Consider the following 23,208-nt stretch of genomic DNA (forward strand, 5'->3'; position numbering starts at 1 on the left):
CCAATGCCTGGATGTGCATTTGGAAAGCAAAGCCAGGGTCCTTTTCTATGTCAGCTTCATTACTAAACAGGAGTGACTGGAAGTGTTGGTGAGGGCAGGAATGTCTGTGTTCAGAGGGCTCGAGATCCTGGGCTCCGAGTCCAAAGGAATTAAGAGTAAATTTGTTTTATTAACGTCACTGTTTTTAACATAGAGCATTTCGGCATGAAGCACTTGCTGACAGTGTGGTTGAGAGGGTTAGGCACTGACTTGTACCAGTCTTAGCTTCAAACACCACCCCAGATCCCTTCTTTTTTCCCTAGGGAGGTGCAGTGTGCCTCAGTAGAGCACGATGAGCATTCACTGAAGTGAGCTGTTGAACACTGAAATAGAATCTTTGCTCCCTTTTTTCCCTTCATTCCTCAGGAGTATAATTCCTAGAAAAGATCTTAATGCAGACTTAGCTAGGAGCCCCATAACCTGCAATTACTGCGCTATGAGGCACTACATCCAGTTTGTAGCTAGTGTGTAAACCAGGATTGCCTGGTAGGTGCCCTGCTGCCTGTGTGAGCAGCAGCAGCACCATTTCTCTTGTGTAGCTGCTTTCTACAACTGGCTTTGGTATGTTTGTACCCCAAGCAGAAGGCTGTGAGTGGGGACCAGCCCTGCCTGCACCGGTGGCCTTGCACAGGGGCTCCCTGTAGGGCAGGGATGGATTTGCCACAGGAGATTAATGACTGTTCTTCCTATAGAAGACTTGTTTCTGTGGGATCTTGGTTATGTCCCTTGTATCAGAAATGCAGGGAAGAGAAGAATAAACCTGGGATGAGCAAGGTGACTGGATGTCTTCTCTTCCTTGCGCTGGGTGTTCTGCCCCAGCTCAGAGCATGGGGGGAGCAGAGCTTTTAGATGCTGGGACTGGGTTTGGACAGCTGGTGAGCCAATTCTGAACCTTCACACCAAGGAATCCTGCACTCACTGGTGGGGGGAAGGAGAAAAGAGGTTTAGGGAATGCAGGGTGGTGGGACAAGGCTGCGCTTTGGATTTTAGAAGCTGCCCTAAGGTCAGCCATGGAGCTGATATGAGGCTTTGACAAGGGATGTAGGGACAGGCCAAGGGGAATGGCTTGAACCTGCCAGAGGGGAGACTGAGATGAGCTCTGAGGTAGAAGCTCTTCCCTGTGAGGGTGCTGAGGCGCTGGCACAGGGTGCCCAGAGAAGCTGTGGCTGCCCCATCCCTGGCAGTGCTCAAGGCCAGGTTGGACACAGGGGCTTGGAGCAAGCTGCTCTAGTGGAAGGGGTCCCTGCCCGTGGCAGGGGTTGGAGCTGGAGGAGCTTTAAGGTCCCTTCAATTCAAACCATTCCATGGTTCTGTGATAACAGTAGCTTTACATTAATGACACAGGCATTGTGTTCATCCTCTTGTCTGGCTCTGGAAGCATCCTTGTAAGAGCGAGGAGCTGTGCCTGCTGCTGCTGCAGCTCCCCCCCGGCTCAGGTCTGGTGCATGGCAGCACGGTCCTTCGCTGCCTGCCCTCACCATGCCCCTGGTGCTGTGCTCGCTGTGGTTCCGTGCCCGTGGTGCTCGGGGCCAGCCCCGTGGGGAGCAGGCGCGCGGCGGGAGCCGGGCATGGGGCTTGCAGTCAGTGTGCAAGCGCCATTGTTTTGACACTGAGGCATATGGCACCGTCAGGGAGAGCAAAGGCAAGGAGCAGCAGCTGCTGCCGCCGAGGCAGAGCTGGCAGCAGGCAGCCAGGCCTGCACCGCGCTGGTGCTGAGCCGGGAGGGGTGGACTGACCTTGGTGCTGGTGCTGCCGTGTCCCAGCCATGGGCTCCCACCACTGCTGCAGTGCAGGCAGAGTGTGCTCGGGAGCAGACGGCTCTTCTCCCTGCTCCTCTTGTGTTCCTATAGACTCTGCCCATCCCCTGGCTCTCACCACCCACTGGTCTTCCCTCTGATACCACTGTTGGGCACAGCCACTTGGCCTGTGCTCCACGCCAGGGCTGGTTGAGGTTGGGATGGAGCAGGGTGTGCTGGGCTTTGGTCACCACATCCCTGAGCAGAACAAGATGAGGGATTCCTGCAGCTTCTCTCTGTGTGGGTGACCTGAGGGGGTGATGGCTTGGTCAGAGCTACACGGCACTGCCTTGGCACTGCCACTCTGCCTGTTCAGAGGTGATGTTGGGGCTGTTTCTAAGGTGAAGTTCTTTGATGCTTCCCCTGGGGTGATTTGAGCCTCTCCATGCACATCCCATGGAGCTGCTGGAGCAGGGATGGGGCAGGTTCTGCCAGGCTGCAGCAGGGGCAGAACTTAGGGACTGAGACAGCCCTTTCCTTGACACAAACAGCTCAGTCTGCTGCAGGGATGGTGGCTCTTACCCTGGGGTGTCATAACTGCCCACCCAGCCTTCTCTAACCAAGTTCTTCCCCTGTTGTAGCTTGAGCTGTTTGGATGGGGAGTGTTTTCCTTTGACCACTTCCAAGCAAAATGAGTATTCTGGGGGCCTGCAACTGCAGGTGGCAGATGCTGCCCCTTCTGGTCCTCCAGCTTGAGAGGAGGAGTGCAGGACTGCTGCGGGCTCCCCATCACCACAGCTGGGTACCCCAAAACTTGTCCGTCAGGCCTGGGGATGGAGAGGGGCCACGCACACTACGAGTCCTCCCTTTGGTGCACGAGCAGAGGAAATGCTGCCTTGGATAAATTTCCATATGACTTGGCAAAATGTATGTTTGTGTCATTTCTGCAAGAGCAGCAGCCGGCTCTGCTGCTTACACATCGTAGCAGTAATAGAGGTGCTTGAGTTATAGTGAAACTTATTTCATTTTACAGCTCCTACCGCGTTAACAGATGTACAGGCGTCTGATCCAATCATGCAGCAAGAGATTTTGGGGCCAGTTCTTCCAGTTTTGACAGTGTAGAAGCTAGGAGCAGCCATACATTTTACAAACAAGAGTAAACGACCCTTAGCAACATATGTCTGCGCTGGCAGCTCCAACGTAACCATAAATAAGGAACCCTGCTAGGCAGGAATGTATCTGGGCTCTGCCTACAGTCAGTGTTGGACAAAGCATCTGCCTTCCTCCCATTATATTAATGAGGTGCAGGCACTGGAATCCCTATGCCGTACGGCTGGATTTGCTGGGTGGGGACAAAGGACTTGGAAAAGCAAATGCTAATGCAGAGCAAGGGAGGTTTATTTGATTTAAAGGCTCTATTTCATTTTAGTGATGCTTTATTCCTGCTTTGCCGTCTCGCCAGTTCTCTTGTGCATTACTGGAGGTGGCTCCAGGGCCATTGGCAGATGGTACCAAGATGTTTTCTCGCTGCTGCCCATAGCACTAGGTCCTGTGGTCATGCAGTTCGAATCATAGACAGGTTTTGGTTGAAAGGGACCTTAAGCTCATCCAGTCCCAGCCCCTGCCACAGGCAGGGACCCCTTCCACTGGAGCAGCTTGCTCCAAGCCCCTGTGTCCAACCTGGCTTTGAGCACTGCCAGGGATGGGGCAGCCACAGCTTCTCTGGGCACCCTGTGCCAGCGCCTCAGCACCCTCCCAGGGAAGAGCTTCTGCCTGAGAGCTCGTCTAAAACCCTAATATCTAATCTAAAAAGCACCAAGGTCACCCCAACACCGGCACTACAGCATCTTTGGGTAGAAAGGGAAAAGGGGAAGCTGGGAGCTGAGTGCACCCTGATAAATTTAATCTCTACTTCATGTTAAAGTGCAGTAGCTGAATTAATTTCTCCTTGCAATCAATACCAGCTTTGGTCCCATTACAGTAGTGAGGTTTCTTCCCCCCAGCTGGAAAAAGAGATGCTGTAACTCCATCCCGGAGCTGATTTATAAAGCATTCATGAAGAATTTATATTGCAAAGGATTTTATTCAATTAAACTTGAAAAGCCTCTGGATTCCTGACGTTCAATTGTGATCGCCGAGACAGAGCTATCATAAAACTGGATGGCCTGTCTGGAGCAGCACTGAGGAACTGTCTGATGTGACCCTGCAGCTGACAGTACAGTCCAAATCAAGAGCATTTGTCATTGGGATGGGGTGGAAGCTAAGGCTTGGGAAATGACTCTGCATTAACAATAGCCATGAAATATGTGCTTGAAAGAGGAGGGTGAGTGATGAGGCAGTGATGTCCATTAGTGCTGGGCATTCTTCCCTCTGACCCCACGCTGATTAAAAAGTTAACACAAAAGCCAGAGACCCTTTGGGGAAGCAAAGTTTAAGGTTGTTTGTACTTAAGTAATTGAAGAGAGGAACTGCACGATGGACGTGGAAGCTCCCACCACTGAAAGTGGCACCCTGAGCGCAGAACAAGAGCTCTCGAGGTGTGGAATCCACCAACAGAGGTGGCACCAAGCCCCTGCTACTCCTCACAACTCCTTTGTCTGCAAACCTCAGCAGTCCCCAGGGATAGAAGCTCAAATGGAACAAGAACTCCACTCCTTCAGCTGGCACCTGCAGCCAGAGCAGAGGATGTGGCCAAACTCAGAGGGGTCTGTGTGCTCAGAGGGGTACCTCCACAGAGCTTGACTGCACATCACCTGCAGGGTTTGTCCCTTTCTCCTTTAATCCCTCCATCCTGCGTGGGCCCTGCTCCTGGCAGAGGATGCACTGGATTGTCAGCACGGAGATTCTTCAAGTGCATGCAGAGAGGCTGCCAGAGCCAGGGAATTCTTAGTGCATTCCTGGAAATCCACACAGCTCGGCTTCAGCCAGGGCTGCTGGACTGAAAGCAGCTTAAAGAAGAAAAGTACGCTAGGCTCACTACTGAAGTATGAGTTAAGGGCCCTCTGGTGCAAGTAAATTCACATTTATTACTTCAAAGCTTGTGGGCAGAGTCCCTGAATCTCCACCCAGCTGCTGTGCTGCAGGAGCATCGTGACTTGCAAAGGGAAGCGGATTGTTTTCTCCTCTTCATTCCTCAGCATCCTGTCAAAGCCCTTCCACAGCACCTGCACTGCCAGGGCAAGGGGGACTTGTGTGGAATCAGCTCGAGTTTGGCCAAGTCTCCTGCCTCAACTCCAACGCAGGGCAAAGATCAGAGTGCTGGACAAGGGGTATTTGGACAAGGCCCAGTGAATAGAGCATGTTGTGCACCATATTTAAGAACAATTCCTAATTATTTAAGCTGGAAGTTCTTGGCAGCTCACATTTCCAATCCAGGCTTGTTCTCCTTCCCTTCCTTGATGAGGGAAAGCACTCTGCTGGATTTAGCTTCCCATAATCAAGGAAATAAACGTTCCAGCTCCCAGTTACAGCTCAGGCTTTATATATATTTTCTCTTCCTTCCCTTCCTTCATTGCAGCATAACGTGCCAGAACGAAGAGGTAGTCGCTCAGTCTGGAAAGCAAGGGGAAAAGCAGTGAAGCCACTTCTCACATCAGGCGTGACTGTCTCCAGCAACACCCAACTACACTCAAAGCACATCTGGTTACAGGCAAAGCACATCTGGTCACAGCAAAGCACATCTGGTCACAGCATAAGGACTGCAGGTAAAGAGACCACAGAGAAGCGATTTCCGGAACAGCCTTCAGAAAGCTGAGTGCTCCCTCAGCACCACTGCAGCAGCTGCAGACAGACAGGCCTTGCAAGAACACTTTTAACACTTCACTTCAACGATCTTATTCTGTAAGTAAGGCTTCTTGAGAGGTAAAACCCTGCAGTTTTAGCCCAAGACTAAGGGCACAAGCCCAAGCACGCTTCAGAAGTACAGAGTAAAGGTTTGGGGGGGGGGGGGGTGGTATTACCTGTTTAAGTATTTGGCCACGTTTGGATCTGCTTCCCCTGCTTGTACCAAAGGAACCACGCTAGCAAAGGAGAAGAAACATGTTGAATGTATTTAACCTTCGAGCTCTGCCTGCACAAAGGACTGGATTTGCTGGAGCACCCTCCCAGCCCAGCCTCACCTGGAGTCCCCCATTCTAACTCCCTACAGGCTCTTTGCTTCCCCAAGAGGAACCTCTGGGATAAATGATGCAAGTGCTTTTTGCAACTGCTCTGGAGGGCTGCAGCTCCACTCCTCCAAAGGATGCTCATCAGTGGGCATCGCTGAACAACAGGGAGCAGTTTCCAGGGTCATCATCCTTTTCTGCATGTGAACTGGGGCCCTTTTGTCAAGGCAACAGCCCTGTTCTCACGTCCTGATTTGTGCACAGCCCTTTCTGGCTTGCTTTTGACACCCACTGTGATGTTGAGTTTTTGTCTATGGACCTTACCCAGGGGAGTTTTCATCTCCAACAGAGAAGTGGGACAAGGAAGGTGTGAGCAGTAACATCTCAAGCCACTAAAAGCTTCCCTGGATCCCACACCTGCTGGTGCCACAGACTACACTTAGCAAATCAGACATGAGCTTCACAAGTAGATGCATCTCAGCATAAACCTGTCTGTTCTTTCTGAACTCTTTAGCTCAGATGACCCAGTTCAGGGGACGGAAAAGACTTGCTTTTTGCTGTTGGCACTCCTGGAATTTGGCTAATCCAAACACACAAAGCTTGCCTCAAGCTCCAGCTGAGTGCAGTACAGCTGATGGCTCTGACTGCACCGATTTGCTTTCATTGCAGCATTCTGATCAGCTTTTAGCAGGTTTATGTTGTTATGCTACAGCCAACACTCACCACCTTTCAGCTCTGCGGCAGACAGCTCGGGAGAAGTGGAGAGCAGCACTGCTTTTACCTCCTCCCTGAAACAACAATGCAGCAGCACATCAGTGTCGGCAACAACGGGTGCAGCCATCCACCCTACTGTGGACCTGCAGCAAAGCTCATCACACCTCACACACATGTAAGACTGGCCCCCGTGTTACGGCCAGGCAACTGGGAGAGATACCTGCATGCAGGATGTGGACATTTAACTCAACCAGGACCTTGTCTCTGCTTTTCTTTTGGTATTTGTCCATGCAAATAACAGCCTCACAACCTCTTTTCTCACAGCAAGCGATAAAGGAGATTTGCCCTAACACCACGAACCCTTTCCAGTTGGTAAGAGGCATAAGCAGTACCTACTGGTACCTACTGGCAAGATGAAAGTTCTGAGTGGAGGAAGCTGCTCTGAGTAACTGTCAATCCACTGCTCCAGCTCCAGAACTGGCTTCTCACTGAAAGATGTTCGTTCTACAGAGGGAAAAGAAGAATCAGATAAGAGAACTGCAGAAGTGATTCAGGCAGAGCTCTGCTTTCATGTTTCTTGGATCAGTAAGTCCCAAGAAAGCATCCCAAAATCCTGCTCTAGATCAGGACTTCAGTCACCTAGATATGCAGAACAGCTCCCTCTCCCAGGTACCAGACCAGCCTCCCCAGCACCAGCCCAGGACAACTGTCATTCAGGAACTGTTATCCCAGGATAACTGTGGGACTTACTTAAGTGAGCCTCCCTGGCTGAGGAGAGCGGCGTGGCGATGTTGGAGCCCACATCCTGCAGCATGCACTGGACCTGGGTATGGCAATCGGGACAAAAACGAGAAGTGCTCTCATGAACCAGCCTTTGATGCTGTGGTACAACTGCAGCAAGCTCTGTGCTGGTTGTTCATCATCCCACAGCCTGCTGGCAGGGGGCATCAGGTAAGTGCTCCCTAATTGCTTTATGAGGAGCCAGATTAGCACATGGAATTGTCTGCACTGGCATATTAAACCACGGAGGCTGACTGCAGAAAGCAGACTGGGGAGGGTCCACATTAACCCCTTTGCTGGTAGGACACTGAGCCATAACCTCTGCAAGAAAGGCAGTGCCAGCTGCAGGCAACGCTGGCTCCATGTCAGGTCTGCTTCCAAAAGGAACATCTCTCCATGGCTCAGGATACTTGCGAGGCAGCCTGGTGAGGCTTTCTAACATCTCTGATCGGCTCCTTCTGCATTCTTCTGCGCAACAGAGCTGATCAGCAGAACTCAGGTGGTTACTTTGCCCTGATTTCAAATCTGAGTGCTCTGACACTAAGACCCATGTCCTTAACCATGCCCAGGAACAGGTCTGGATAAACCTAGAGATGCTTTTGCCCCAAACTGATCACTCCCAGTTTCCTTCTTGGTTAAAGAAATTGACTTCTTAGCAAGCGATCAAGGGGCAGAGCCTTAAGAATTCATTTATTTCAGTACTGGATTAATTAAATCCCTGTGTGTCAGTGGAAGCACTGTGTCTAACATTAAAGAGTTTAAGACTGTGTTTCAATAGCACTGATGCAGTGACTGCTCTGGGTGAGGGTTATCATTACTACTCACTTTGTGAAGCTGCTCAACAAATGTGTGGCCCTTTTCACTGCCAAATTCACCAGCAAGCCTACGTTAAAAAACAGAGTTAGCTGGAAATGGAAAAATAACCACGACTGGGGGCAGATGTAAGGCAGAGGCTCTTCCCTGTGAGGGTGCTGAGGCGCTGGCACAGGGTGCCCAGAGAAGCTGTGGCTGCCCCATCCCTGGCAGTGCTCAAGGCCAGGTTGGACACAGGGGCTTGGAGCAAGCTGCTCCAGTGGAAGGGGTCCCTGCCCGTGGCAGGGCTTGGAGCTGGATGTGCTTTAAGGCCTCTTAACGCACCCCAGGATGTGATTCCCTATGAAAACACAGGATTAGGACACTCTTGGCTCTTTGTCAGTGCACCCCTCCAGCGAGCTTTGGCTCACAGCCTACCCCTTCCCCTGCTGCGGGGCTGGGGGAGCAGCTCTGAACGGAGAGGATCGCCCCAAAGACCCGCACCGCAGGGGGACGGTGCTGCTGGGCCCTTCTGCATGTGGAGCGCCCCGGGGCAGGCGTTACCCGATGGCCGAGCTCAGCTCGTCCGTGGCTCCCAGCGCTTCGAAGATCCGGTCGCCCTTCGGCCGCCGCTCCCCGGTGAAGGTGCTGGAGAAGCCTTTGGGAAAGGCCCGGGGGGCGGCGCTCAGAGGCCGGGCTCAGCCCCGCCGCGCGTCCCCTGCCGCCGCCCCCGGCCGCTACCTGCGTCTCCCGTCTTCGTGTAGATCCTGGGGGCCCGCTCGCTGCGGGGGCCGCGGTCGGGGCTGCGGAGGGAAGAGGCCGTGAGCGAGGGCCCTAGGCCCGGCCGCCCCTCCCCGCCCCGCGGCCTCCGGGCCTCACCTGCCCGCCCCGCTCCGCTGCCGCCGCCCCCCCGCCGCCGCTCCGCACCGCAGGGCCCGGCCCGCGGCCGCCGCCCGCTGCCACATCCCTCCGGGCCGCCGTAGCCGACGTCCCGCCCCTTCTCCCACGCGTGCTGTCACCCCAGCGCCGCGCCACCGCGCGCTGCGCCTTTCCGATTGGCCAGCGCGAAGACCCACCCCCGAAACTCCCACGGCTATTGGCTGGGAAGCAAGGAGGGCGGGGCAGAGCGCGGTTCCTATTGGCCAGCGTGGGCGTCAGTCAGCGTGGCCGGCGCGGAGGTGCTGAGGTACCGGGTCCGGCGGCGGGAGATGTGGGAGCGGGGCCTGGTGGTGTCGGCGCCGGGGAAGGCGATCCTGCACGGGGAGCACGCCGTGGTGCACGGCAAGGTAAGGGCCCTGCCGCCGCCGGCCCGCCGGGGCTGCCCTCGCCTCCCCTGACCCGCTTCTCGCCGCCCGCAGGTGGCCTTGGCCGTGGCGCTGGACCTGAGGACGTTCCTCCGGCTGCGGCCCTGCGGAGAGCGCGGGCTCTGCGTCCGCCTGCCCGGGCTCGGCGTCGTGAGGAGCTGGGACGCCCCCAGCCTCCAGGCCCTGCGGAGGGGCCTTGCAGGCAAGCGCTGCCCCGGGGGGGGGGTGTGTGGGGCTCTGGGGCCTGGCCGCATCCCCGCAGGGACCCTGTGCTGGGTTGTTTGTGTGTCCCCCCCCCCGCGCAGCGTCGCCTCTGGCCACCTTCGGTGTGTGTTTAACCGAGGTGTCCCCTGCACGCTCCCTGCCTCTTGCGACCTGGTTCCCGTGAGTGGCCCTCGCTGCGGCTGGCTTCTCCTGTGTCAGCTCCCAGGAGCTTGTGCTGCTGCAGCTCAGGCAGACCGAGGTTCACATCCGGATGTATTTAGGGAGGCGCAGCCGAAACGGAGTCTCTCTGAAGCTGGTCTGAGTTGAGGGCTCCGGGGGAGGGCAGGGTCTGGGGCTGTTCTCCTGCCTCTGTGCCCCGTGGCAGCTCTCAGTGGGATTTCTGCAGCATCCTGTGCTAGGTGAGAGCCCCTGGCCGTGCCATTTGGCTCCCAGGGACCTGGCGTTAACCCCCAGGATCCTGCATTTGCTTAGCAGAAAGCACAACAAGCTCTAATAAGTCAGAGCACTGGTGGCAACCTCTCAGCACTGACCGAAAGCTCTCTTACACCCATGCCTGCTCCTGGCTGTTTGGAGTCCAGAGCCTCGTGTGAAGCACCTCAGAATATCCACGTTCTTCAAGAAAGAGTTTGGGGTTTGCCAGGTTCTTTGTAATGATGGATGGATGCACTGGGAAGTGTGGGCAAGGAGGCGGTTCCTGTAATGCAGTGCAGGTGTGGGTTGAAACAGGGTGCTCAGAGTGGCTGGTGGAGATTGTGCTTTTTGTTTTATCCTAACCCCTCAGGTAGAAAGTTTGTGGGTGAAGTCTGGAATGGGCTCGGTCTGTTCCAGCCTGTTAGAAGGGGAGAGGTGCTGTCAGTACTTTCACGTTTCACCATTCCTGGCTTTCTGTTTCAATTCTCCCCTCTTGCTTCTGTAGCTGACTTTGATGAATCAAAGGCCCCCAGTGCAGAGCAGCTGGATACACTGAAAGAGTTTGCTGGAATTGCTGCCGGAGCCTCGGCTCCCGAGAGCCTTGCCATTCTTGCCTTCCTTTACATGTACCTGGCTATTTCGGCTAAGCATGGGTAAGGCTGCCTTCCTGCCCCGAATCAAGTGTTCACCATTAATTGCCTCTCCAAGGTCATGGGAAGAAACCAGCCCTTTGAGCGAGAGGATCTCACTTCATTTGGGTTCTGAGCACCTCAGGTGATGCTCTTCAGAGCTGAGCTCTATGGAGGTGAGGTGCTCTCATTTAGGCATCAGTCTTTGAGGTGCTTAAGTTGGAGCGGTTCATCCCACCCTTCCTGCACAGTTAAGAGAAGCAGACACAGATGTGGGCACCTCAATTCATCCTGCCTTAGCATGCTGGACATGAGCTGTGAGTTTCATGTCTGAGCCAAGGCTGATCCCTCCCGTGGGCTGAATCTCCCTAAAAACATGAGAATTTGGTGTCCTTGCAGCTCAGGGCTGGTCCAGTTTCTAAGCCTGACTGACACTTGCTGTCAGAATGTGTTACTGGGCAGCTTAAACCGAATCAGAACCTGACCTCAGTGTTCATAGCGAAGAAATGAAAGGTTAAAGACTACAATGGGTAGCTGCATTGTGCTTTCGCAGCCTCTGAGTTGTGTGATGAGAGCACTGGGGCTGTCATCAGCCTGCTCTGAAACCACCAGTTCCTAGTTCATGTCACTCACCAGCCATGGAAAGCTCCTGGGTTTGATGTTGGGGTCTGTAACACGACCCAGATGGGTTCAGTGGAGAAAAGGGGCACACATAGGAGCTTGTTGCTCCAGTGGGATGTAACTGTGCAGTTATGGACTTGGGGTAATTATGCTTTATTTAGAAATACGTCTAAATCCTGTTTACAGCAATCTTTGAAGGGTCTCTTTATGGTGCTACTCAAGTATTTCGTTACCAAGTGCCCTGCTAGCAGCTTGACAAGCTGTGCTAATCACAGACCCAATTCAGGGAGGCTTTGTTCCAGCACAATGGCTTAGCAAGGCCCCTCAGCTGTGCTAACTGAGCACTCCTGAAGCCCCTGTGTGTGCTGGTGCTTATGCTGATGTTGCCACTTTTCAACCAGCTTTCCCTGTGATCAGTCCTAATTGCCGTGTTTTGCCTTGTAAATGTTGTCTCAAGATGGATTTCAGGTTCCTTGTGCTGCATCCTCTGTGCTTGTGTTCCAGAGATGTTCCCAGTGTGGACATACTGGTGTGGTCGCAGCTGCCCACAGGAGCTGGGCTGGGTTCCAGTGCTGCCTACGCCGTCTGCTTGGCCACGGCCCTGCTCACTGTGTGTGGAGCCATCTCCTGCCCTCTGAAGGAGGGAGAGCCCACGGCCAGGTAACACATCCTATCACCCTGCCTGCTTCGGTGCACGGCCCCGGGCAGCCCTGCTCTCTCTGCCCCTCTGTGTCCTTTTCCCCCCACAAATTCTGGCTCTGGCACCTCTCTTGGTCTCTCTGACCCAAGTCCTGGGCTGTGGTTGTGGCTGCAGTGGTGGTACCCTGAGCCCGGCTCCTTTCCCTTCCTCTCCTGTTGCTGCTCTGTGTTCCTGGCTGCAGGGACGTGCCCTGCCCCAGGGCTCTGACCTGGGAATCACGAGTTTATAGCTCACATCTGATAAAAGCAGCTGGATGCAGAGGCTGTGTAAAACTTGCACCGTTTCCTTCCTCTGGTGCAAGGTCCATGGGCTTAAAAAAAACCAGCTTTATTTTGCCACGCAAATAAAACACACTTGAAATGGTGAATTTGTTTAACCTCTGTTTCCTCTCTTTCCCCGAGCATCTTCCAGGCTTTGCTTTGAGCCCTCAAGGAGTCAGAGATCCTTTCTGGTTTCCCTGCGTTTTCACATGAGTGTTTCTCTGCACGTGGTACCCGTCCCCCTCATCTCCTGCCCGAGTTTCCCCCTTACAAGTGCCTGGTGAAAGGAGGTTTTCTTTCCTCCTGCCCTTGGGTTGCTTTCCCTTGGAGCTGAGCCTTGCCGGACCGGTTTGCTGTGTTGTGGGTGTCTGTTTAAAGATGTGTGTCACAGCTGGAGCTCAGCACCTCTACTGTGCGCTCCCCCTGCCAGGTGCACCCTTTGTGGCTGGCTTCAGTGGACTTGGGGGCTGAAAGTGCAACAGCAAAGCGGGGGGGGGTGCCTCTGTTCTGCTTCAAACCCGGGTTTGCTCCTGACCCCCAAACCCGTTCTTGGAGCAGGGCAGTTTGTGCTCCGGCAGCTCTCCCCCAGCCGCAGGCATGAGGGATGAAAGGCCGGTCCCGAGGTGAGCAGCGCGGATGCCTTCATTCCCTGCTCCCACTCCTGAGCTGCAGCTTGAGTGCAGCGTGGTTTTTCCCCTCCCGCTGGCATGCAGAGGGCTACGTGAGAGATGAGGGTGTCAGACTTCAGAAGGTTTTTGCTTAACGTGGCAAGAAAAGAACAGCGTGATATAATGACTCCTGTGCGGAGAAGAACCGCAGCCTCTCAGAGAGGATTAAAAACAAGTGGTTTACAGCAAACTGCGCTTCTATTTTGAGTAGCGGCGGCGTGAGCTGCTTTGCTGAATGCTTTGCAGATTAAATATTGGCAAGAGAAATGAAAGGTGCCTGGAGATGGATAAAGACGTTCAGCTGAGGCCCAGGGAAGCGGGGACTTGGAGGAAACGGCTTCCAGAGAGCAGGTGGCTCTCAGGACTTCAGTGCTGCTCTCATTATTTCATGGAAGACTGATGCTTTTCCATGCATGGTCGTGCCTCTGCTCCGTCATCTGATACCTGTTCCGTGCCCTGCGTTCCAAAAACCTGTTGAATGCACGTTCTTGCTGCAGCAAACAGCAGCTCTGATGTGTGCAGAGCATCGCTGGTGCTGGGATATCTGATAGCACTGTGCATCAGGGCGTTTGAACAGGGACCTGGAGCGTGTGCTGTGCGTCTGGACCGCAGAGCAGGCAGCGTGGTGGTGCAGGGAGGGTCAGAGAGGAGCAGTTGTGTGCCTGTGTGAGCCTAAGTGCATCACAGCAGGGGGCAAGCTGGGGGTGCTGAGCTTCCCTTGGGGTGCCAGGGTTTGAGACTGTGGCGTGAGTGGGTTTGAAATAGACTGGTGAGTTGTGAAGGTTCTGTGGGTGCATGCCCTGAGGGCCCAGAGCAGTGGGGTTGTGAAGGGTGCTGGGGAAGGAATCGCTGCACTGGATTGCAGGGAATTTGCAGCCAGTAACTGGCAGCTCTGCGTTTGCTTTTTGTGGTGCTACAGCCCATTCATTAGTATGTGCAGGCAGGGGCCTGGATCCTTGCTGAGCCTGACCCAGCACCAAACTCTTTGTGGCACCATTTGAACTCCCAAAGCACTTAACCAGTTGATGGCACTGCTTTTAAGAGGACAGAAAGAGCTGCTTTTGTGGTGTTAGCATAACACCTTCTGGGTCTGCGTTTGGTTCCCTTCTGTGCTCTTTAGTGCTGGCACCCGGTGCAGCTGAAGTGTTAGGAGTTAATCCCAGAAAATCAAAGTCTTTGCTGGAGATGCTGTAGTTAAAACTGCTTTACTTTTTGACCCAGTTTGTGAGGCAGCTGAGCAGCTGGCAATTAGAGGCATGTGTGAAATGCAACTTTTACTACTCTCTTCTCACATCACACCTTCTGTGGCTATAAATACACCGTCCTGCCTGGCGCTGAGCAGGATCTGAGGCCAGGATGTGTGGAAACACGCAGTGTCAGGGAGGTGGGATGGGGCTGGGCTTGCATTGAGTTAAACCTGATCCTCACTTGAGCCAGGGCTAGGATCTTCTCCCTGAAGTTTCTCCCCATCACTCAGCACAAGGTGGTTCTGGCTGTGTTTTGGAGTCATTTTCTTGCCTTTCAGGTGGACAGAAGAAGAGCTGGCTTTGATTAACCACTGGGCCTTCCAAGGGGAGCGAGTGATCCATGGCAACCCCTCGGGGGTGGATAATGCTGTTGGTACCTGGGGTACGTGTGTGTTTGCTCCTCCCGGCACTGGATATGGGTGGTGGAGCACCAGATGCGTTTCCATTCTCTGCTGCAGGGTGTGCATCAGCAGACAGTGAGGCCTGGTTGGGGTTGCTGCAGGGACACTGAATGCAGCAGTTGCTTTACTGTGCTGAGGTACAGCAAAGGCACCAGAAACCCCCAAGTTCAGGGGCCTCTTTTGACCTGAGCAGAGGGAATCCTTCCCTCAGCGAGCTGGGACTGGCTGCAGTAACACCAGGGGCCTGCATCCCCCATGGGCAGAGACCCTGCTGCAAATAACTGATACTTAAACATCCTGGTGTGAACAAAGAGCCCTAATCCCGTCCCAGGGATAATGCAGTCAGGCAGCTGTCCCTTAGTTTCAATCAGCAGAGACTTCCAAGGGGGTTGGAAGTGTCCTTGGAGACTGTTAATAATCTTTCTAATGAGACCTAATTGCAGAGCCTCTGGAAAAGTAGGAGCAAAGTGAGACATTCCTCCTGGACAGTGAAATTCCACGCTGAAGGATGGCTGCTGGCGTGAGTGTGCACGTTCAGTCCGGTTCGAAACCTCCATCCTTGGCTCTGCCCCATGGAATCTCTGCCTGGGGGTTGTTTGGGGTTTATTTAGTAAGGATTTAAGGCTGGCCAAGCTCTGCCTTTTGAAAAGTCTTCAATGTGATCGCAGAGCAAAGGGAAAGCCATTGGGTTAACTATGGCTGGGCAGACCCCCTCATTAAGTCGCCAGGGTTAGGCAGATCCATGCTGCCTGGGAACATGGTTCATTTAGCTGGTGTTCCTTGCAATTACTGTCATGGGCTCTGGGTGAGGTTCTGAAGATGAAAGCCCTTCTGTCTCTTCCGCCACTGTTATCTCTCAGACAATGCATGTCTTTTACTTTAGGTGGAGCCCTGAGATACCAATCAGGGAAAATCACACCATTAAAGAGGTAATATTAGAGCTTAAAAATAGCACTTAGATACAATGGGTGGAATATGTCAAAGAGGCTTTGGGTGGATGTTGGAGGGTAGGAGATTGATGGGTGATCACAAGCAGAGTGGTGCTAGGGCTTTGGAGCCGGATTTTGCCCTGGGTGTGGGTAGCTTGAGTGTTGGCTTGGTTTGGGGTGGATGGGAACAATGAGGTGTTTGGTCATTATCTGACATGAGATGAACACAGTGCAAAGGATCAATATTAATTTCATGGCGTTATGGGCAGCAGGAATGGATCTGCTCCTGGCAGCAAATGACATTGTGGGGAAGGGGGACTTCTTGCTTACCTGGTGGTGGGATGATGGGGAAGGCAAGAGCCAGCTGCAGAGACAAATCCAGGTCCTGCCTGTTCCCTCTGCCTCCTGCCAAGGAGGTATAATCTGCCTCCATTAAAATCTTTCACAGTGCATGAAATTGCTCCATTAGCAGTTAATGGCCAGTGCTGGCTAGTCTCTGAGATAGTATTTCAAAGGGAAAATTTTGCTTGAAAAACATGGATTTCGGTAAATACATTACACTCCTATTTATAGCGCTGGTGCAGTCGTGCCTTGTATCTGAGAGGAGCAAGCCTGAGCCCAGCCAGCACTTAAGCACCTGCTTAACGTCTTTTAGTGGGACTCCTTATCTTGGGTGTCCTGCTCAAACAGGCCTTTTGAGGCAGAGCAGACTGAGCTGGACGTGTCTGGGCCTTGGGAGCTGATAGGGGACTGTGAAGGGAAGAGGCAAGGAGATGGCTTTGTTGTTGCAGGGTGCCACTGCTGAAGATCTTGCTGACCAACACAAAAGTCCCTCGAAGCACCAAGGTCCTGGTGGCTGGTGTCAAGGAGAAGATCCTGAAGGTGTGGTTGTGTGGGGATGGAGCTGTGTGCTGTGCAGGTGGGGAGAGAACCCGCATGAGCTCGGATCTCCTCATGTGGGACTGCAGGGTTCATGGGGGGGGACCCTTCTTGTGGTCACTGCATTCCTGTCTGATGCTAGCTAAGGCCAGGATGCGCTGGGAATGAGGGTTCAGCTCCCCTCCACCTTTCTCCACCATTAACAGGGCTTGCCTGTTGTAACAGTGAAAGGAATAGTTCCTTTGGCCTGTTTCCCCCCTCTTCCTCCATTCTCTGCAGTTGGGAGCAACCCACCTTTGCCCTGCTCTGCAGCGGGTTCTTCTATGAATGAGTAGCCCTAAATGGGGTGAGGAATCGTCCAGCTCAATGAGACTGGGTCTGGTTTCATCACCGTGGTATGAGATCAGTGAGCAGTCTCCTCGCATCTTGCCTTCCCCCTTCTCAGTTCCCTGCTGTAATGAACCCGGTGCTGGACTCCATCGATGCAATTTCTCAGGAGTGCCAAAGTGTTCTGGAAGCGATGCCTGCAAATCCATCACCAGAGCATTACCCTGTGCTGGAGGTAAGGGGCTTGTTCGCCCGTATTTGTAGGCACGGTTACTGTTGAACATCAAAATGGCATTTAAAGAGCATTAGGGCGAAGAAAAAAAACTGATAGCAGGAAATGTTCAATTCTGAGTGAAACCATGCTCTGTGAGTGCTGCTCTGAATGCCCTTCCTGGAGCCGAGGGATGGAAAAGGCTGCCCGAGTGTCCCCAGAGCTGTGCACAGGGAGGGAGTGGGTCTGGTGCTTTGTGGAGCTGTAGCTCTGGAGGTTTTGTTTCCTCTTGCTAAGCTATGGAGAGATACTGCTAGGATATGGAGTGATTCAGGGGAGGATGCTGCCTCCCCGCACCATGGACCAGCCACGCTCCTCCCGGCCGTCGCTGCCTGTGAAGCAGCTGCTTTGTCACTGCCAAGGCTGGGGTGAGGAGCAGAGCCCAGCAGCCGCTGGTTTGCAATGGACTGGTTATGAGCCAGCTCCCTGTGCTCTGCGCTCATCCTGGCTCCGGAGGATAACAGAGTTGTGCCCAGAGCTGACCTGACATTGATGCATGAGGTGCATACCAAGATCTGTGTTTGTCTTGGCTTTGTTCGGAGCAGGAGAGGCTGCGGCGGCGGAGGGAGATGTGCTTCTGAGTGGAAGGAGCAGGTTTTGCAGTGTTGAGAGCACTGATGCCTACAGCCATGGGGTGAGGACGTGTGGCAGTGGCCCAGCTGAGGCAAACCTGGCCTGGCAGTGGGTGCCAAGTGACTTGGATGGTCAAGAGCCATTTGGTACCAGTGATGCAGTTCCTTGTTGGCATCTGGATCCCTCCCCTCGGCTCTCCTGTGAGCACCTCTGCTTGTCCTTGCTCTTGCTGCTCAGTTTTCCCCTCCACAGCCTTGAGCATGGTCCAGAGGCACAGGGGGAAGGCTCTGGAGTGGGGCAGAGCCCCTGCGCCAGCTCTGCCTGCACAGCAGCATAGGGCTGCTCTGTTAGCAGATGGTGGGTACAGCCTTCTCCCTGCTTCAGGCTGCATTGCACCTCGCTGCACGTGGGTGAGCTGCTGCTTGGGACTGCAGCAAGCACGGGAGGGTCTCCCGTGAGGTCCAGAGCAAACTCCTGCTCCCTTTACACCAAGGGGGTGCTGCGTTTCTGTACCCATCACAATGGGCTGACCCTAACGAGGGCTAAAGGAGTCTGCAGCAAAACTTCAGCCAGCTCTTCTCCACCTGAATTCCATATTGCTCAGGTTGTTGGAAGCACTGGGGGCCAGCGAAGGGCTAATTTGAAGTGGGCTCCGAGATCCTCACATGAAAGATGCCAAAGCAACCGTGTATATGATGCCCTGGAAACAGCCCAGCAGTGAGCAGGTTTCTGTCTTGACTCTGTTGTTTTGTCTTGTGCTTGAAGAGCCCACAGAGGCACAGCTGATTATATGCAGCATCTATCTATCTATATTGGGCTGTTTCTGCAGCGTGCGCTTGTGGACAGCGTTGTATCTGAGCCATCGAACTAGTCTACTGTGTCATAAGCTGTCGTCTGATTCCTGGCAGGTTTTGGATCCGGGGATGACAGGTGTCTGGGATCATCACAGGCAGAGCTGTGCCCTCACTCAGGCATATAAAGAGGGCTCTGGATGGACGTCTGTCCAGCCCGGCGCAGAGCTGGATGGATGCGCTCTGCGTGCCGCTGGCTAATTCAGCTCCCTGCCTTGGAGCAGTGCAGAAATGCTCTGGTGGGGGGGAGGGATTGTTTCTGTGTTGTCCCTTCCTGCATGGTGCGGTGCTGGCAGGAGACCCGTGTGGAGCTGAGGGAGGTGATGTGGCAGATGCCTGTCAATGCTGTAGCGTGGCTCCCACTGCTCCCTGTGCGCAGCTCACTGCAGGCAAGGGGAGTGCTTGGTGGCATCATTCAGAGGAGGGAGCACAGGGTCCCTGTGAAGAAGCCTGTGGGGCTGATGCTGGCTCCCTGCTTGTGACGCCCTATGGAATAGCGTTGGGAGCAGCCACCAGTGCCAGGGAAATGATGGAGTCGGTGTCAGGCCAGTGTTACTGAGATCGAGCATCCTCCACTGCTGGTGCTGATGGGCTGGAAGGCACTTGCAGTGCTTGGGGGCCTGGTGTCAGGTTTGCTCTGAGTGCAGGCCAAGCCCTTCCCTCTGTTCCTTAATTCCTCTGGTACTGGGAGGGGAGAAGCTGGGCAGCTCTGCTTGGGGGGTGGCCTTGCTTGCAGGGTGGTTTGTGCTGCTCTTCCCCCGAAGCAAGGACCCTCTCGACCCCACTTGAGCTGGGTGCCACGTTCCCAGCGTGGTGCTGGGGGAGGCCCCTTGGCTTTCAGCCCGTGAGGACAGGGAAGCTGCCCAATGCAAACACAGGGACATAACTCCCGTGTCGCCTCTCCAGCGGTGCCGTTTCTGACTTGGCAGTGTCAGAAGGATGCAGCTCTGCTGGACGGGTTGCAGAGCAGGGCAGGGTGACAGCCAGGAATGAGGGATGCCGGCTCGGTGCCCTTCCCACGGCCAGCGAGGAGCTTCCACTGTCTCCTGCTCGACACTCGTGTGACAGGGGAGAGGTGAAGCCATCAGGAGGCACGGGGGGCTCTGATTTAGCGCCTGAGATAAGTGCCTGCCGGCAGCTTGCAGCGAGCAGGGCTTCTCAGGAGGTCCAAGAGCTGTTGTAGCGCTGCCACTGTGATGGGCAGCAGCGGCAGCACAAGTTGTGATGGGGACAGGGACAAGTGAGCAGCCCAAGGCTCAGACTCTGGCTTTGACCTTCCTGCCCAGAGCTGCTGGACCTTGGGGGATGCTGGTGGCCAAACTCCGTGCAGAAATGAGATGCCCATGTATTGGGATGGGAAGGGAGCCTCTGTTGTGATGCTCATCTCACGTGTGTGGTTGCTTTTAGGAACTCTTTGACATAAACCAACACCACTTAAACGTGATGGGGGCCGGCCATCCGTCCCTGGACCGCCTGTGCCGGGTGACAGCATCCCATGGGCTGCACAGCAAGCTGACCGGGGCTGGTGGCGGTGGCTGTGGCATCACCCTGCTGAGACCAGGTCAGTAAATCCCTGCCCCTGCTCTCCCTGGGCATCCTGCCCCGCTTCCACAGAGCCCTGCCTGTGGGGTCAGGTTTGGAAGCAGAGGGGTAAATGCCCGTGGTGGGATGTGGAGCCATGTGTCAAGTGTGGGATGGTGCCTGGTGGTGTGGTTTGTGCTGTTTCGTACGGGGCCATTCAGTGCCTTCATTGACGTGTGTCAGATCATCAGGGCACGAGCCCTGTGCCAGGGGGCACGTGTTTAAGCATACGATGGCCTCACTGACTGCCTGCTCTTGCCCTCCTCTTGGCAGACACCTCCCCGCTGGCCGTGGAAGCAGCCAAGCAAGACCTGTGTGCCTGTGGATTTGAATGCTGGGAGACCAGTATCGGGGCCCCCGGGGTGACCCTGCACTCCTCCTCCTCTTTAAGCACCCAAGTGCTGCATGCACTCACCGAGAGCTAAGCTGCTGCCTCTGGCAAGACTTGAGCTCCTGGCACCCTGTCCTGGGAGCTCCGTGTGCCCCAGTGCCTGGAACCTTCTCTGCTGTGGGGCTGAGGGCCTCTAGATGCAGGTGTGGGGCCTGATGCTGCTGGGAATGGGGGCTGCCATAAGGACCCGGGAGCAGCAGGGTGTGAGTTTGACCCAGGCTCTCCAAGTTCTGTTTTGAATCGCCTTGCTCCACTGCTGTGCTCATCCCAAGGGGCAGGAGGAGAGGGGCTTGGCTGGAATGCAGCAGGGATAATGACCCTTTGCTTGGTTCTGCTGCTTCAGATGCATGTGGTGCCTCTTCCCTTCTCCCCTGGCGTCGGGCAGCGGAGGTTGGCAAGGTGGATGTGGAGGGGGCTTTGACATTTTGGGGTGAAAAGCATCTTGGCAGCTCAGGGCTTGACACTGGTGTCTCTGTTTCTCCCGGACCGCAGCCTCCAGTGGAGAGGAAACCTTTAAATCCAGCTCTTCCCTGCTACTCGTCAGGAGCTGGATAATTAAAAGGGAAGATGCGGCTCATTTCTAATGGTATTCTCACTCATTTCACTCTGTCCCATGGTCTCTGCCTGCAGCCAGGCTCGTGTTCATGTGCTCTGCTTCAGACAGCAACTGGTGCCTGCAAGGAGGGTGGCTAAAGGAAACCAGTTCTCCTTGCGATTGCTATTCTGGGGTCTCTTGTGTTTCATTCCTCACCAAGCCTGCCCTTGCCCCTTGTCCCTGGGATGTGCCTCGTGCTGGGGCAGGGGCAGGGCAAACACGAGTTTGGTTTAGTTTGAAGGGATCAAGTAGGAAAGCCAGCCCCAACCTCCTCAGAAGCTGGCCTCAACTTGCAATGGGCCAAGTAGAAAACCTCAATGCATTTAAACCGGGGAGGTGAGCGTAATTCCAGCTTTTTTACTGCTGGAATCGCAATGAGCTGTGCCACAGCACCCAAGGGAATTGGCAGGTGAGCGTGAAGCTGGAGCGTCCTGAAGTAAATACCCGGACTCTCAGGGGCTGGGGTCTCTTCTCTACCTGCCACAGGGATTCTGTCACTGTTCTGCTTGGCTCGGTTGGGTTTTAAGCGCAGCTCCGCTCAGGGATTGCTCCATTCGAAGCTGAGTAATGAAGTGGCAGAGGTGGGGGCTTGTCCTCCTCTTCCAGCGCAGGGGTGAAGACTGGAGCAGGAGAAGCCGCGCTGTGCTAGCTCCGTAATCGCGGCATCGTGGTGACCAGCTTCACTTCCCTGATCACGTGTAAACTGTCTGCTTTTAATAAATGGATGGGGGTTTTTATGTGCAAAGCGTTCTTTGATAATTATTCTGGGTACAAAAGGAGAAAAGCACCTAACACTGCTTCACTAAAAACGGGTTTCAGATGCTGGGTCTCTACATGTCTAATTACAATTCCCATTTGCATCCAGGAACGGCTTTACACTAATCACAAGTCAGAAAGCCTGATAAATAATTTACCATTTCCTAATACAGCGTAATCAATGTGCGTTGACGCCGCGATGTTCGGATGTGTCTGCCGTTCCTGATGGGTAGCACAAAGAGATGCCAAGCGCGGTGCCAAGGAACTTCGCTTCAGAGCGGCGTGTCTGGGGCTCAGCCTCATTAGCAGCTTGCAGGGGGAGATGGGCTCGCAGGCAGCGTGTGGGAGCTGGGGGGGGACACCTAAGAGTAAAGATTGGGATTTGCTGGTTTAAATGGTGATTAAAGTGGGGGGTTTCAGCTCACCGCTTCAGGTCGCTGTGGGGCCTCCTGTTACCGCTGCCAATGTCCTCAGTGGACGAGTGGAGTGTGTTTTGTGCTGTCCCTGCTTCAGGTGTCACCTGGAGTCCTCAGCTCGACCCAGACCTTGTGCTGTTGGGGTCCTGCAGCCAGGGATGCCTTTACCTGCCTGTTTTCAGCTCTCTCTTGCTTCACTTGTGGGTGTGATGGAGGCACAGAAGTGACCCAGAGCGAGGCGATGGCTGAGCCCAGGGGCTGAGATGTGAGTGATGTGGGTTGTGGTGGGGTGCAGTGTTTCTGCCTGCCCCGACACTGGGGCTGGGATCTGCCTTCCCTGTGCCACAGGGACCAGATGTGCCCAAGTCAGCAGCTGGAGCCAGTCCCACTTAGAAGTAAGCATGGGAGCAACTGCTCCCTCCTTCCTGCGGTCCTCCCTCCCCATCTCCATCAGAGCATTCCCAGGGGCCTCACTACAACCCTGGGATACCCAAAGGGACATTTGGCACGCACCCAACCCCAGCCTTTTTGGTTGCACCAAACTGTACCCCCCTCCTGTGCTTCCTTCAGCCCCGCATCCTGCTTTGCAGGGAATGTGTGGGATCCAAGGGACCCCATCCCTGTGCTGTGGGCATCCGGGTGGCTGCTCCCCAAGGCCCCTCGTGCCCCGTGGCTGCCGTTTGCTGCTTTGGGAGCAAAACTGAAGCACAAATGAAGCCTCTTGAGCCCGTTCTCTCCACGGACCCATCCCCTCCTGTCCCTCCAGCCCCACCACAAGCCCACCGATGCTTTCCCGTCTGCTCTCCCCGGGCTTGTTTTACGGATGGGCCGTGGTGCAGCGATTGCCGCTGAAGGATTACCCTGGTAATTTGGCTAATTTTTCTTGAGCTTCATTTTTCACGTTACGAGCTCTGCAGGAAGACTGACGATCCCGGCTTTGCCTCTAACAGCCAGCACGGGAGCGGGGAGGAGAAGCCGCTTCCATCCGAAGGGATGCAGGGCAGCATCG

At 54.6% G+C, this 23,208-nt stretch overlaps 2 protein-coding genes across 2 annotated transcripts; one reads left to right on the plus strand and one right to left on the minus strand.

Moving 5' to 3' along the window:
- Positions 1 to 4,783: 4,783 nt before the first annotated feature.
- On the minus strand, positions 4,784 to 9,144 carry MMAB (metabolism of cobalamin associated B). Its single transcript, XM_061466486.1, has 9 exons — positions 9,044 to 9,144; positions 8,906 to 8,967; positions 8,729 to 8,822; positions 8,198 to 8,255; positions 7,343 to 7,415; positions 6,995 to 7,096; positions 6,602 to 6,662; positions 5,735 to 5,794; positions 4,784 to 5,327 (listed from the first exon to the last, which is right to left on the minus strand). Exons 1-9 carry the CDS (start codon positions 9,127 to 9,129, stop codon positions 5,240 to 5,242), a joined length of 684 nt encoding a protein of 227 aa, XP_061322470.1. The 5' UTR covers positions 9,130 to 9,144; the 3' UTR covers positions 4,784 to 5,239.
- Positions 9,145 to 9,338: 194 nt separating this feature from the next.
- On the plus strand, positions 9,339 to 21,012 carry MVK (mevalonate kinase). Its single transcript, XM_061466487.1, has 10 exons — positions 9,339 to 9,450; positions 9,523 to 9,670; positions 10,610 to 10,757; positions 11,859 to 12,014; positions 14,508 to 14,611; positions 15,514 to 15,559; positions 16,351 to 16,441; positions 16,884 to 17,000; positions 19,868 to 20,021; positions 20,315 to 21,012. The coding sequence occupies exons 1-10, from the start codon at positions 9,373 to 9,375 to the stop codon at positions 20,464 to 20,466; spliced, it is 1,194 nt and encodes a 397-aa protein (XP_061322471.1). The 5' UTR covers positions 9,339 to 9,372; the 3' UTR covers positions 20,467 to 21,012.
- The last annotated feature ends 2,196 nt before the right edge of the window (positions 21,013 to 23,208 follow it).

Source organism: Pezoporus flaviventris, unplaced genomic scaffold, assembly GCF_033815535.1.
Source record: "Pezoporus flaviventris isolate CSIRO_AGI_PZ_B2104156 unplaced genomic scaffold, CSIRO_AGI_Pfla_v1 ptg000041l, whole genome shotgun sequence".
NCBI classification, from domain to species: domain Eukaryota; kingdom Metazoa; phylum Chordata; class Aves; order Psittaciformes; family Psittacidae; genus Pezoporus; species Pezoporus flaviventris.

Excerpts from the sequence above, each read along its gene's own strand:
- MMAB (XM_061466486.1), bottom strand. The coding sequence starts at position 9,129 with ATGTGGCAGCGGGCGGCGGCCGCGGGCCGGGCCCTGCGGTGCGGAGCG. Across the intron at positions 7,097-7,342 it reads AGCCAGGGAGGCTCACTTAA|AACGAACATCTTTCAGTGAG; the intron begins GTAAGTCCCACA and ends TTCCCTCTGTAG. Across the intron at positions 6,663-6,994 it reads AACTTTCATCTTGCCAGTAG|GAGGTAAAAGCAGTGCTGCT; the intron begins GTACCAGTAGGT and ends TGTTTCAGGGAG.
- MVK (XM_061466487.1), top strand. The coding sequence starts at position 9,373 with ATGTGGGAGCGGGGCCTGGTGGTGTCGGCGCCGGGGAAGGCGATCCTG. Across the intron at positions 10,758-11,858 it reads GCTATTTCGGCTAAGCATGG|AGATGTTCCCAGTGTGGACA; the intron begins GTAAGGCTGCCT and ends CTTGTGTTCCAG. Across the intron at positions 20,022-20,314 it reads CATCACCCTGCTGAGACCAG|ACACCTCCCCGCTGGCCGTG; the intron begins GTCAGTAAATCC and ends TCCTCTTGGCAG.